The sequence below is a fragment of the Hemitrygon akajei genome, chromosome 8, assembly GCF_048418815.1.
Source record: "Hemitrygon akajei chromosome 8, sHemAka1.3, whole genome shotgun sequence".
Taxonomy (NCBI): domain Eukaryota; kingdom Metazoa; phylum Chordata; class Chondrichthyes; order Myliobatiformes; family Dasyatidae; genus Hemitrygon; species Hemitrygon akajei.
The window spans coordinates 169,834,797-169,850,133 of record NC_133131.1 but is presented as its reverse complement, the minus strand read 5'-3'; the positions used below and the strand labels follow the sequence as shown (position 1 = coordinate 169,850,133).

Below are 15,337 nucleotides of genomic sequence, written 5' to 3'. Positions count from 1 at the left end.
CTGTGGGGGGGTGGGGGGGAATCAACGTATAATGTTTTGGGCCGAGACCCTCTTGGCCTGGACTAGTGAAGGACCAGATGAAGGGTTCGGACTTGAACCGTTGACTATCTCTTCCTACCCGACCCCCTGAGTTCCTTCAGCAGATCAGGGCTTCAGTCCAGCTCAGTGACCTGCAGTCTCTAAGCGACTGAGATGGAGTGAAGCCCTGAGTGGGAGGCATGGAGGGTGTCTGATGTGTTCTACTCTCTGGACAGATATGGCGAATTGAGGAGAGAGAGCTGGTTCCCGTGGATCCCAAGACCTCCGGACAATTCTACGGTGGAGACTGCTACTTGGTGCTCTACACCTACATGAGGAACAACAAGCCTGCGTATATCCTCTACATGTGGCAGGTGGGAAAACGCATCCATTTCATTGGCCACGGAATGAGGCGATGCCAGCATTGATAGCCCATCCCGAATTACCCCTGAACTGTGGAGGCAGGCAGGCATTGGAACTGGTTTATTATTGTAAATGACTGACTGGCACTGTGCTGACTGTGGATATTGCTTCCCAGCTGTCTACATGATATGCAAGGTAGAGCAGTACGAAATGGAGGGCAAGCTGTTACCCATGTGGCAGGCTCCCCCTCCACACAGCTGATGAATCCAAAGGAATGGCAGAGGTGAGTGTAGATCAGTAGCAGCGGCGTTGCAGGAACTGCCAGTCAGCATTGAACTCACGAGCTCAACGTAGGACTCCAGCCCCAGAGTCGTCCTTCTGGGTGGGCTGCCAACCATGGCTGATGGGCGCATCTGTCCGAAGTGACTGGCGTTAAGGCACCAGTGACCCACCCTCACCCCTTCTCCTGTCAGTAGGAACTGTTCTGAGCCGCTGAGCTGCACACAAAGGCCAGGAGCTGGGCTTGGCTGTCAGAGGCTACTTGAGACCCATGCTGTTGGGAGCATTTAATAGGTAGTGGGAGCTTGTCCCCATTACCCTCCTTCCCAACTATACCAACCTTAATGGAACCATTGTTATAAATTACACAATAATATTACTAAGATACAGTGAAGGGTGCTTTGCATACTGAACAAATCATTACACAGTGCATTGAGGTAGGACAAGATGAAACAATAATTGAGAATAACGTGAAAGTGCAGAGTGGGTAAATAATATTTATTTCTATGTGGTATGGTAGCACTGTGATTAGCAAACTGATTCCTGCCGTTGTCTGCAAGGAGATTGTACGTTCTCCCTGTGACCGTCTGGGTGCTCCAGTTTGCTCTGAAATGATAACGCCAAGGAATTTAAAGTTACTGACCAGCTACGCTTCCATTCTCCTGATGAGGACTTCAGCTCTTTGGCTTTGCTGGCGTGGAGTGAGAGCTTGACGTGGCAATCTCCCTCCTGTACGCGGCTTCAACTGGATTCAGCAACGACAGTGGTGATGTCAGCAAATTGACCGCGCCATTGGAGCAGTGCTCAGCCTCAGTGGTGTGTATGAGTAGAGCAGGGGGCCAAGCACGCACCTGATCTGATGGAGATTGTGGAGGAGACGTGCGGGGCAAGGTTTTTTCACACAGAGAGAGGTGGGGGAGGCAGAGATAGTAGATCTGTTTAAAGGACTGTTAGACAGACGTGTGAATATTTCTGGAATGATGTGAAGGGAGGTGCAAGCTGGGCTGACGCTGTCTGTCTTTGCCCGCTCAGGGTCTGCACGCATCGCCCGATGAGATCGCCGCCTCAGCCTACCAGGCGGTGAACCTTGACAACCAGTACAACGGGGAGCCGGTGCAGGTTCGGGTGGTGATGGGCCACGAGCCCCGCCACTTCCAGGCCATCTTCAAGGGCAAGCTCATCATCTTCCAGGTGAGTCGCTGCCGTTCCATCAACTGGCCCCTGAGCCCCACTCCCTGACCTCACTCCTGGCACCCCACCCTACCCCCAATCACCCCTTCCCCAGGCCTGAGTGGGCATTTTAAAAGTGAGGGGAGGGTATTGCTCACCCTCAGCCTCCTCTGGTCCCACCTTGAACTATGTCCCTCTGGAGTGACAGCCGGCAGACCCTCACACTCTATGAGGTGGGGGTACACTCCAGTTTGTGGTCAGGGTGCTGCGGTGTGGGGGGGGGGGGAATAGATGCCATTGTGGTGAATGTTGAGGAGGTGAGGATGGGTGTGGGTGGGCCAGGGTGTTGAGGGGGGTGGTAATTTTATCGAGCAGGGAGGAGGTATGTGGTGAGAGATAGGGGGGAGCTTGGAGCTTGCAGGCAGGGATCTGGGGGCAGGAAAAGGGGAGAGAGTGTGGGGGGAGCAGAGACAGGATGGGGACAGTGGTGCAGACAGGGAGGATAGGGGAGGGATGGGACGGAGAGGGTGGGAGGGTTGTTGGGAGGGGATTGAGGGGAGAGGTGGAGAAGCTGGGGAGAGGAGGTTGTAGACGGGCTGGGTGATGTTGGGGAAGGGTAGGACGGGCTGAGTACAGGCCTGGTGGGACGGGTTGAGTACAGGCCTGGTGGGACGGGCTGAGTACAGGCCTGGTGGGTCGGGCTGAGTACAGGCCTGGGAGGACGGGCTGAGTACAGGCCTGGTGGGACGGGCTGAGTACAGGCCTGGTGGGTCGGGCTGAATACAGGCCTGGTGGGTCGGGCTGAGTACAGGCCTGGTGGGACGGGCTGAGTACAGGCCTGGTGGGTCGGGCTGAGTACAGGCCTGGTGGGATGGGCTGAGTACAGGCCTGGTGGGTCGGGCTGAGTACAGGCCTGGTAGGACGGGCTGAGTACAGGCCTGGTAGGACGGGCTGAGTACAGGCCTGGTGAGATGGGCTGAGTACAGGCCTGGTAGGACGGGCTGAGTCTCCACTCTGTCTGCACCCCACCCTAACAGTGAGCTGTCCTGTTGCGCACCACACAGGGTGGGACGGGCCGTGGCGGGAAGACCGAAGATGGGCCCGTCAGGCTGTTCCAGGTGCGGGGCACCACGGAACTGAATACCAAGGCCACCGAGGTGCCTGTCCGCGCCTCCTCCCTCAACTCTAACGACATCTTTGTGCTCAAGACAGAACAGACCACTTACTTGTGGTGCGGCAAGGTGAGTTCACCTGGGCAAGCCGGCGGGTGGGGGTCAACTCCCGAGCAGGGGAACCGAGAGGGCCTGTCTTGTGGAGTTGGGACTGAAGATCAGGGCGGGCCTCCTCAACAGCCCGGCCACCTCCTCCTTCCCATGAGCTGGCACAACCCCATGAAGTTAGATTAGATTTGCTCTATTTGTCAAAGATCAAGGATCAGTCTTATTCACGTGACACACACAACGTGGGGCGCCATGGTAGCACAGAGGTTCACGTGACCCTATTATTGCTGGGGGTGTCAGAGTTCAGAGTTCAATTCTGGCGCCATCTGTACGTTCTCCCCGTGCTGGGGGTTTCCTCCGGATGCTCTGGTTTCCTCCCCCTTTCTGAGGACGTAGCGCTCCGCAGGTTAATCGGTCATTGTAAACAGCCCTGTGATTAGGCTGGGATTAAATAGGTGGGCTGCTGGGTGGGGCAGCTCGTTGGGCCGGAAAGGTGCAAACGCTGAAGGAGCTTGGCGGCAGCATCCTTGAAAAGGAATAAAGAGTCGATGTTTCCGGCTGAGATCCTTAATCGGGACTGTCCCAATGAAGGATCTCAGCCCAACACGGCAGCTCTTTATTCCCCTCCATAGACGTTGCCTCACCTGTTGAGTAAAGCCCATAAGACAATAAGATATTGGACCCGAATTAGGCCATTTGGCCCATCGAGTATATGCCAGTATTTCATCATGGCTGATCCATTTTCCCTCTCAACCTCAATCACCTGCCTTCTCTCCATATCCCTTTATACCCTGACTAATCAAGAATCTATCAACCTCTGCCTGTGGCAACAAATTCCACAGATTCACCACTCTCTAGCTAAAGAAATTCCTCCTCATCTCCATTCTAAAAGGACACCCCTCTATTCTGAGGCAGTGTCCTCTGGTCTCAGACTCCCCCACCATAGGAAACATCCTCTCCACATCCACTCTATCGAAGTTGTAGAAAATTCGATAGGTTTCAATGAGGTCATCCCTCTTTCCCCTGAATTCCAGTGAATACAGGCCCAAAGTCATCAAACGCTCTTCATATGACATCATTCAATCCTGGAATCATTTTCGTGAGCCTCCTTTGATGTCAGCTCATCCTTTCATAAAGGGTCATAAATTGACCCTCATAAAGGGTCCAAAATTGCTCACAATGCTACAAGTGAGACCTCACCAATGCTTTATAAAGCCTGCTCTTATACTCTAGTCCTCTTGAAATGAATGCTAACATCGTACAAGGATTTCCAAGTCTATTTGCACCTCAGTTTTTTGAAGTTTCTCTCCATTTAGAAAATAGTCATCCCTTTCATTTCCTCTACCAAAGTGCATGACCATACACTGCTTGACACTCTATTCCATCGGCCACATTTGCCCATTTTCCTAATCTGTCCAAATCCTTCTGTAGCCTCTCTACTTCCTCAAAGCTACCTGCCCTTCCACCTACCTTCGTATCATCCACAAACTTGGCCACACAGCTATCAACTCCATCGTCCAAGTCATTGACATACAATGTAAAAAGAACCAGTCCCTGTGGAACACCACTAGCCACAGGCAGCCAACCAGGAAAGGCTCCCTTTATTCCCACTCTTCGCCTCCTGCCAATCAGCCACTGCTCTATCCATGCCAGTATCTTTCTTGTAATACCATGGGCTCTTAATTTGTTAAGCAGCCTCACGTGTGGCACCATGTCAAATGCTTTCTGAAAATGCAAGTACACAACATCAACTGATTCTCATTTGTCTATCCCGCTTGTTACTTCTTCAAAGAATTCCAACAGATTCATCAGGCAAGAATTTCCCTTGAGGAAGCCATGCTGACTTTGCCTGTTTTATCATGTGCCTCCAAGTAATCTGAAACCACATCGTTAACAATCGACTCTAACATCTTCCTGACCACTGAGGTCAGACTAACTGGCCTGTAATTTTGTTTCTTCTGCCCCTCTCCCTTCTGGAAGAGTGGTATGGCATTTGCAATTTCCCATTCCTCCTCAACTGTACCAGAATCAATTGATTGTTGAACGATCATTACTAATACTTCCACAATCTCCAGCCACCTCTTTCAGAACCCTGGGGTGTACACCGTCCGGTCCAGATGACTTACCGACCTTCAGAACTTTCATCTTCCCAAGAACCTTCTTTCTAGTAATGGGAACTTCCTACACTTCATGCCCTGACACTTTCGAACTTCCAGCATGCTGTTAGTATCTTCCACAGGGAAGACTGATACTAAATACTTATTCAGTTTGCCCCCTATTTCCTTGTCCCCATTATGACCTCTCCAGCATTGTTTTCCAGCTGTTTGATATGCTCTCTTTTACACTTTATGTATCTGAAGAAACTTCTGGTATCCTCTTTAATGCTATTGGCTAGCTTGTATTCCATCTTTACTTTCTTAATGACTTCTTTAGTTGCCTTCTGTTGGTTTTTGAAAGATTCTCAATCCTCTAACTTACCATTAATTTTGTTCCATTGTATGCCCTCTCATTGGCTCTTATGTTGACTTTGACTTCCCTTGTTAGACATGGTTGTGTCATCTTTCCTTTAGCATACTTCGTCCTCTTTGGGATGTATATATCCTGTGCCTTCCACATTGCTTCCAGACGCTCCAGCCATTGCTGCTCTGCCATCATCCCTGCCAGTGTTCCCTTCCAGTCAATTCTGGCCAATCCGCTCTCATGCCTCTGTGATTCTATTCACCCCACTATAATACTGATACATCTGATTTCAGCTTCTCCTTCTCAATTCAAATCACATTTTGGACACTTGGCCCTAAGGGTTCCTTTACCTTAAGCTCTCTAATCAATTCTGGTTCATTGCACAACACCCAATCCACAATAGTTGACCCCCTTGTGCGCTCAACCACTTGCTGCTCTAAGAAGCCATCTCATATGCATTGTAGAATTTTCCCCTCTTGGGAACCTGGACAAGCCTGATTTTCCCATGGCCCTTTTGGTATGAATTTTCCATCTCCCGTTGTAATTTAAAGACACTGTTTGGGGGTCTGTCTATAACCCATAAAGGTCTGTTTACCCTTGCGGTTCTTTAGTTCTACCCACAATGATTGAACACCTTCCCAGCTTCTGTCACCTCTTTCTAATGATTTGATTTCATTTTTTTATCAACAGAGCAACGCTGCCCTCTTTTCCTTACTGCCTGTCCTTTCAATACAACGTGAATCCTTGGACATTAAGCTTCCAGCTATAATCTTCTTTCAGCCATGATTCAGTAATGCCTGCAACACCATACCTGCCGATATATAATTGTGCTACATGACCATTGACCTTAAATACAACACCTTCAGACCTGCATTCACCCTTTTCAATTTTGTCCACCTTTTACTAACACGAGAGGACACAGGTTTAAGGTGCTGGGGAGCAGGTACAGAGGAGATGTCAGGGGTAAGTTTTTTACGGAGAGAGTGGTGAGTGCGTGGAATGGGCTGCCGGCAACGGTGGTGGAGGCGGATACGATAGGGTCTTTTAAGAGACTCCTGGACAGGTACACGGAGCTTAGGAAAATAGAGGGCTATGGGTAACCCTGGGTAATTTCTAAGGTAAGGACATGTTTGGCACAGCTTTGTGGGTCAAAGGGCCTGTATTGCGCTGTAGGTTTTCTATGTTTCTATTTCTATATTTTACAATGCAACTCATCCTGTCGACTGCAATTTTGCCCTATTATTAGCTCTCCTTGCTAGCTAGCAGTCTCACTACACACTGCCTTTACTTGTAAACCAATTACTTTATCCTTAGCACGATCACTGTAGTTTCTATCCCCTGCCAAATTAGTTCAAACCCACCGGAACAACTCTACCTGACCTGCCCGCAAGGATATTGGACACCCTCTTGTTCAGGTGTAACATGTTCCTTTTGTTTAGGTCATACCTTCCCCAGAAGAGATCCCAATGATCTATAAGTCTAAATCCCTGCCCCCTGCACCAGTTCCTCAGCCACACATTCACCTGACACATCATCCTATTCTTACCCTCACTGGCAAGTGGCACAGGCAGCAGTCTACCTTGGAGATACAGTTTTTCAGCTTTCTACCTAGCTCCCTAAAATCTCTCTTCTGGACCTCCTCACCTTGTCTACTTATGTCATTGGTACTAATATGTACCAAAGTCTTGGTACATATTGGCACCAAACTTTGCCTAGTTCCTCCAATGTTTTGTGTGTGTAACTATGGATTTCCAGAATCTGCAGCGCCTCTTGTGTTTATAACCTGATTCACCAGATTCCTTTAAATTGTGAGGAATTTGCTGTGGTGGTCAGGGCACAACATGCAACAAAAAAACCCCAACATTCAACAATTATAAAGAATAAGAATTTCTATAAAAATAAAGATAGAGGTTAAAGTACAGATATGGAATAAAGTGTAAATACCAGCATGTAGCGTGTAGGCCTCTGTTAGTCTCGATAGACCATGGATTTGCACCTTGGAAAGTTTCCAGTCCTGGGCAGGGTTTTTTTTTAATGGAAGACCAGCAAGTCTCCCCTCTCCACGCCACCGATGTTGTCCAAGGGAAGGGCACTAGGACCCAAGCAGCTTGGCACCGGTGTCGTCGCAGAGCAATGTGCTGTTAAGTGCTTTGCTCAAGGACACAACACGCTGCCTCAGCTGAGGCTCGAACTAGCGACCTTCAGATCACTAGACGAACGCCTTAACCACTTGGCCACACGCCAACACTCCAGCATGTATTAACAATGTAAACAGCATAGTAAAATGATTGGAAGTGTTCACAGTGCAGCAACTGGGTTAATAGACAGAGGGGGTGGGGTGGCTAACTAGTATGGTTGATCAGATTAACTGCCTGCAGGAGGTGCTTTTAAGATGGCGTGAAGTTTTCCTTTTAATAGCCCTGTAGCACTTTCCAGAAGGGAGCTTCTGTCAAATATATATCGAAACATACGGTGAAATGCGGCGCTTTGCATCAAAGACCAACACAGTCCGAGGATGTGCTGGGGTCGGCCTGCAAGTGTAGCCACTCACTGGCCCCGACAACCTGTCTTCGGAATGCGGGAGGTCACACGGTCATGGGGAGAACGTACTAACTCCTTACAGACAGTGGGGGACAGGACTTTTGCACAGTGCCGTAATTACATCCAGGTTGTACTAAAGGGGAAGAGAATTCAGGGTATTGTGTTCCAGGTACAGAGAAAGTACAGTGTAGGCAGAGAAATAAATAAAAGCATAAGACTTAGGAGCAGAACCAGGCCATTCAGCCCATCGAGTCTGCTCTGCCATTCCATCATGGCTGATCCCAGATCCCACTCAACCCCATATACTGCAAGGGAGTAACGAGGTAGACAGGAGGGGTTAGCACAGTGGTGTAGCAGTTGGTACAACTTTTTACAGCAGTCAGCTGTCAGATCAGGGTTCAATTCCCTGTCCGTATGTTCTCTCTGGTTCCCCGGTTTCCTCTCTCATATACGGGTTAGGGTTAGTGAGTCGAGAACATGCTATGTTGGTACTAGAGGCGTGGTGACACTTGCAGACTGACCCCAGCACACTTTGACACACATTTCACTCTATATTTTGATGTACGTACAACAAACAAAGCTGATCTTTAGACTGCGAGAACAAAGTTGATATTTTAGTGTATTTGAGGCAGCAGGGAAGAGCTGTCCTTGAGCCTTGTGAATCGTGTTTTCAGCGTTTTGCATCTTCTGTCAGACAATGTTCTGAGACACAGGCAGCAGATCGTTCACAGAGGAGATCTGGGGGCTTTGCGCCCCTTTTCATGGGCTGGGTCTTCCCTTTTCTGCAGGGATGCAGTGGTGATGAGCGAGAGATGGCGAAGTCCGTGGCCAACACCCTGTCCAAGCGGGAGAAGCAGACGGTTCTGGAGGGACAGGAGCCGACAGATTTCTGGGCCATGCTGGGCGGGAAAGCACCATATGCCAGTGACAAACAGTAAGGTTGGAGTGTGGGCAATCAATGTTCATCCTCTGCAGCATTAGACCCCAGTGTACCTCTCTCTCTCTCACACACACACACACACTCACCACACACACTATATATATATCTCTCTCCCTCTCCCCCTCTCTCTCCCTCCCTCCCTCTCTCTCACACACACACACACTCACTCACTCATATACTCACACGCACAGTCACACACACACGCACAGACACACTCACCACACACAGACACACTCACCACACACACACATTCACTCACACTCACACTCACTCTCACTCACACACACACATTCACTCACTCACACACACACAGACACACACACTCACTCACACACTCACTCATACACTCACCACACACACACTCACTCACCACACACACACTCACTCACCACACACACACACACACACATTCACTCACTCACACACACACATTCACTCACTCACTCACTCACTCACCACACACACACTCACCACACACACACACACTCACCACACACAGACACACTCACTCACCACACACACACACACTCACTCACTCACCACACACACACACTCACTCACCACACACAGACACACTCACCACACACACACACATTCACTCACTCACACTCACTCACTCACACACACACACACTGGAAATATAAGAGGATTGAGGGTAATGGGGAGAAAATGAATCAGTCATAATCAAATGGTGGAGCGGAACTGATGGGCCAAATAGCCTAATTATGCTCCTATATCTTATGGTCTTATGGTCCCTCTCTCTCAAACATCCTCCCCCTCTCCCCTTCCTCCCCCTCCCACATCTACCTCTCTCTCTCACCCCGTCTCTCTTTCCCCCTTCCCCACACTTCCTCCTCCTCCCCTTCCCTTTCTCTGTCCCCTCCCCATCTCCCTCCCCCTTCTTTCTCCCTTCTCTCTTTCTCAAACCTCTTTCTCCTCTTTTCTCTCCCCCTCTCCCTCCCTCTTGTCCCCTCTCTCTCCCCAATTCTCTCCTACTCCCCCTCTCTGGTATCCTGTTGGTAACCCGTTGATTCTGTGATCTCCAGGTTTCAGGAGGAGGACATTGAATATGATCCACGGCTCTTCGAATGCTCGAATCAGACAGGAAGATTCATCATGACGGAGATTTACGACTTCACCCAGGAAGACCTGGATGAAGATGATGTCATGTTGCTGGACACATGGGAAGAGGTGAGAACATCGCTGATCCAGAGCAGACCCTCTGCCGATTAGACCACCCTGTGGTGAGGCCTCAGATGATTGGCTCATCCGGAACAGGACATCAGCCAATTAGTCTTCCCTGTGCAGGGTCTCAGATGATTGGCTACCCTGAGCAGATCCTAAGCCAATTGGGGCTTCAGGTGATGGCCTTGTCCTGAACAGGAACAGAGCTGATTGGCTTCCCCTGAACAGTACTGCAGTTGACTGGTCTGCTCTCAGCTGATTGGTTTACCCTATGCAGAACCTCTGCTAGTTGGTTGTCACGTACAGGGTCTCTACTCATTGGCCTACCTTGTACAGAGCTTCTGCTAATTGGCAGTGCCCAGTGTACTGCCTCCAATTCCGGACCCTCTGATGTGCTCCGAGAGAGGAGACCACCCAGCCCATCCACCTGGTCTGGCTCTAATAGAGTCATTGAGTCATACCAGGCTCTTCAGCCCATCTGATCCAAGATGCCCATCAGCCTAGCCCTATTTGCTTGTGTTTGTCCCACGTCTCTGTAGACCTTCCTTTCTGGTCGCCACTTTATTGGAAGGATGAGGAGTCTTTGGAGAGATTTACCGGCCAAAGGGAAGCTGCTATGAAGAGATATCGGATGAACTTGAATTGTTTTCTCCAGAGGGAAAATACGATAGAACTTTATAAAGTGATGAGAAGCATGGATAGAATAGACAGTTGGTATGTTGGGGTGCCACGGTACCGTAGCGGTTGGCGCGATGCTGTTATTGCTCTGAGCGTCAGAGTTCTGTAAGGTGTCTGTACGTCCTTCCCATGGGACGTGTGCATTTTCTCCGGGTGCGCCGGTTTCCTACCACAGTTTAAAGGTGTGAATTGGTTGTTGTAAGTTGTCCTGCTGGGTGGGGGTGGAGATACGTCTCCACCAAAGGAGGTTTGAAGGTGCTTCTTCCCTCTGTTAGCCTGCCGGCCGTTTCTGCAGCTCCAAGCCTGAATGCTGAGCAAAACAGTTTGGAATTGCCTTCCTGCTTATTCCTGGACAACGACCAGTGACAAATATGGAAACGTCCACGTGAGGGCAAATCAGAAACTGTGGCTTACTGCAGAGGCCCGTGCACGCTTGAAGGATCACGATGAGGACTTTAGATCAGGAGACGTGGCAGCTCTCAGGGAAGCAAGAACTGTGCCATCAAGAAGGCAAAATAGGAGGATTCTCAGGCTACAGACACACTAGACCGGATAACTTTGAAAACGCTGGTTTCGAGTAAAAACAATAGGCGTCCACATTATGCGTTTTTGAAAATATCTCTATCCATACTGAAATGGAGATTTCGGCGAATCTCCTCCTCCTGCGCATGCTCAGGACGCACCTATCGAAAACAAGCGACATGTTTAGTGTCGAATCTCGCCGTAAAAGTGCGCGTTTGTGTAGTTACAGACTAGAAAAACTTAAAACGATGGACAGCTGTTGGCTCTTGCGCAGAAGGATTTAAAACTAAAAGATACCAAATACTGGAGCGTACGGAGGCAATCGGCAGGGAGTTCACGGACAGATTGACCTGGCTGACAACGAACATTGAAAAACTGACTAACTCTGTTCCATTAATAAAGCACCTTGTTAAATGTATAAAACATGTCTGCATCAGTGTTATCTTGTATTTCCATACAATGTTACATTAGGCTGTTACACATCTATTGTCAGAGAAGTATTTGCATAAATAGGTAAACCACCTTCATACGAGCAACAACAGAAAACAGGGAAAAGTGAGTATACTTATTTATTCAGTAAGTTATGGGTCAAAGTATTTCATAAGTACATTTCTAACTCTTCTGGCTTCAGTCTCGTTGCTGTCTGTTCTGAAATTGTTAGGTTGCGTTCAAGAAAACAATGAAATGGTGTGCTGCCGTCTGATAGCGTTTTCAGATTTCTCCGGTTACCCTGTCCACACTGATCTGCCCAAGCAGCGTTTGCAAAAATATCCACCTTGGAAGGCGTTTCTGAAAAGCTGCAGTTTCGGGGGATGAAAACGCCGTTTTAATGTGGACGGAGCGTAAAAACGAAGAGGAAAAGCTTGGGTTACGGATTTATCCGACGTAGTGTGGATGTAGCCTCAGAGAATTTACAGCCACTTCTCTGATACCAGGGACCCGAGGCACATGTGGCAGGGAATTCAGAGGATTACGGACCACCTGCGTGTCAGTGACCAGGATGATTTACTCCCTGAGAGGCTGGATGTCTCCTACACCCAGTTTGATGCGCAGAACACAGAATGGGTGAGGAAGGCGCCCCCAGGGGAGCGGACACTCCATCTGGTTGAAGCTGAGGTGAGGAAGACCCTCGCAAAGCTGTGCGTCCCCAGGTCGGGCTCTGAAAGACTGCGCAGCCCAGCTGACGCTGACAGCCTTGAAACAAAGAAACGTCATGGAAAGCACTCAGAGAAAACATCAAGAACAAATTGTGCAAATGGCAAAAAATGAACAAATAACCCACTGAATTTCAAACGTCAAACTGCGGAGTCCTGGAAGCAGTCTAGAAGCACTCAGTTCAGTTCTTTTCAGTGTGTACTGTTCACTGACGGCAGACTGCACAGCCTGTTCCCTCTCTAAGAGATATATTCCACTGTAAGATTATCTCTTGTTGGATGTTAATCCAAAGTTCTTTTAGAAGTCAGGAAAGAAGCACAAAACTTGTTGCTTCACAATCATTTCATTAAATGTTGGTAGAACAAAGAGAAATTGAAATGAACGATGATAGAGATCTGCTAAGCAGAGACAGACTCAAAAGGCTGGTTATTGTTTTTCATAGATAAGGAGAACTCCATTCAAATTTACAGATAAGAGTTAGCCAATTAGAAAGCCACTATCAAATAAGGTAGTACAATGAAGCTGCCGGAACTTCCCAGAATTATACTTTATATAACCTCTAGGAGCGTATTAAATGGCACGGTAGTGTAGTGGTTGGCACAACGCTTTACAGTAGCAGTGACCCGGGTTCAATTCTCACTGCTGTCTATAAGGAGTTTGTACGTTCTCCCTACGAACTGCGTAGGTTTTCTCTGGGTGCTTTGGTTTGCTTCCCACAGTCCAAAGACACATCGATCGGTCAGTTAATAGGTCGTTGTAAATTGTCCTGTGACTAGGCTAGCTTTAAATTGGTAGATTGCTGTCCAGTGCAGCTCGAAGAGCCTGTACTGCTCTGTATCTCAATCAATCAATCAATCAATCAATCAATTAACTTGCATATACAAACCCCATTTCCAAAATAGTTGGGATATTTTCCAAAATGCAATAAAAACAAAACTCTGTGATATGTTAATTCACGTGAACCTTTATTTAACTGACAAAAGTACAAAGAAAAGATTTTCAATAGTTTTACTGACCAACTTAATTGTATTTTGTAAATATACACAAATTTAGAATTTGATGGCTGCAACACACTCAACAAAAGTTGGGAGAGAGGCATGTTTACCATTGTGTTACATCACCTTTCCTTTTAATAATACTTTTTAATCGTTTTGGAACTGAGGATACTAATTGTAGTAGATTTGCAATTGGAAATTTTGTCCATTCTTGCTTGATATAAGACTTTCAGCTGCCCAACAGTCCGTGGTCTCCGTTGTCTGATTCTCCTCTTCATGATGCGCCATACATTTTCAATAGGAGATAGATCTGGACTGGCAGCAGGCCAGACAAGCACACGCACTCTGTGTCTACAAAGCCACGCTGTTGTAGCCCGTGCAGAATGTGGTTTGGCATTGTCCTGCTGAAATAAGCATGGACGTCCTGGGAAGAGACATCGCCTTGATAGCAAGATATGTCTCTCTAAAATCCTAATACACACCTCAGAGTCAATGGTACATTCACAAACATGCAACTCACCCATGCCGTGGGCACTGATGCACTCCCATACCATCACAGATGCTGGCTTTTGCACCTTTCGCTGATAACAATCAGGATGGTCGTTTTCATCTTTGGCATGGAGAACTCAACACCCGTTTTTTCCGAAAACTAGCTGAAATGTGGACTCATCTGACCACAGCACACGGTTCCACAGTCTTTCGGTCCATCTGAGATGAGCTCGGGCCCAGAGAACTCGCCGGCGTTTCTGCATAGAGTTGACGTATGGCTTCCTCCTTGCGTAATACAGTTTCAAGTTGCATTTCTGGATGCAGTGACGGACTGTGTTAAGTGACAATGGTTTTCCGAAGTACTCCCGAGCCCAGGTGGCTATAATTGTCACAGTAACATGACCGTTTCTTAGGCAGTGCCGCCTGAGGGCTTGAAGATCACGCGCATTCAACAGTGGTTTCCGACCTTGCCCTTGACGCACTGAGAATTCTCTGAATCTTTTCACAATATTATGTACTGTAGATGTTGAAAGACCTAAATTCTCTGCAATCTTGCATTGAGAAATATTCCTTTTGAACTGACTAACAATTCTCTCATGAATTTTGGCACGAAGGGGTGAGCCACGACCCATCCTTGCTTGCAAAGACTGAGCCTTTGATGGACGCTACTTTTATACCCAGTCATGATACCTCACCTGCTACCAATTAGCCTGCTTAATGTGGAGTCTTCCAAACCGGTTTTACTTGAATATTCTGTGCACATTTCAATCTTATTTTAACTCTGTCCCAACTTTTGTTGAGTGTGTTACAGCCATCAAATTCTAAATTTGTGTATATTTACAAAATACAATTAAGTTGGTCAGTAAAACTATTGAAAAACTTTTCTTTGTACTTTCATCAGTTAAATAAAGGTTCACGTGAATTAACATATCACAGATTTTTGTTTTTATTGCATTTTGGAAAATATCCCAACTTTTCTGGAAATGGGGTTTGTACATACTGTTAGCACTAGGAAGCATACTAAGCAATTACTCGTATAAAGTGATTACGTACATTACTGCCCAAAAGTCTTAGGCACATATATAGAGCTAGGGTGTCTAAGACTTTTGCACAGTACTGTAGTAATTTTATGTATTGTACTGTACTGTGCCTGCTGCAAAAAAACAAATTTCATGATATCTGTGAGTGATGATAAACCTGATTCTGATCTGGGTCTCTATTGTGGACTGAGAGTGCGAAGGGGGCAGGGAGAGGGCAATCATGGTTGGGAAAAGGGGAAGGGAGAGGGGAGGGAGCGGGAAGCACCAGAGAGACATTCTGTA

At 47.8% G+C, this 15,337-nt stretch overlaps 1 protein-coding gene across 1 annotated transcript in view; it reads left to right on the top strand.

Moving 5' to 3' along the window:
• The window catches only part of vill (villin-like), a 115,852-nt gene that overhangs the window by 91,541 nt on the left and 8,974 nt on the right, over positions 1-15,337 (top strand). The window contains 5 exon segments of the mRNA XM_073055054.1: positions 255-392; positions 1,693-1,851; positions 2,895-3,071; positions 8,840-8,985; positions 10,038-10,182. Of these exon segments, the coding sequence (XP_072911155.1) occupies positions 255-392; positions 1,693-1,851; positions 2,895-3,071; positions 8,840-8,985; positions 10,038-10,182 (765 nt within the window).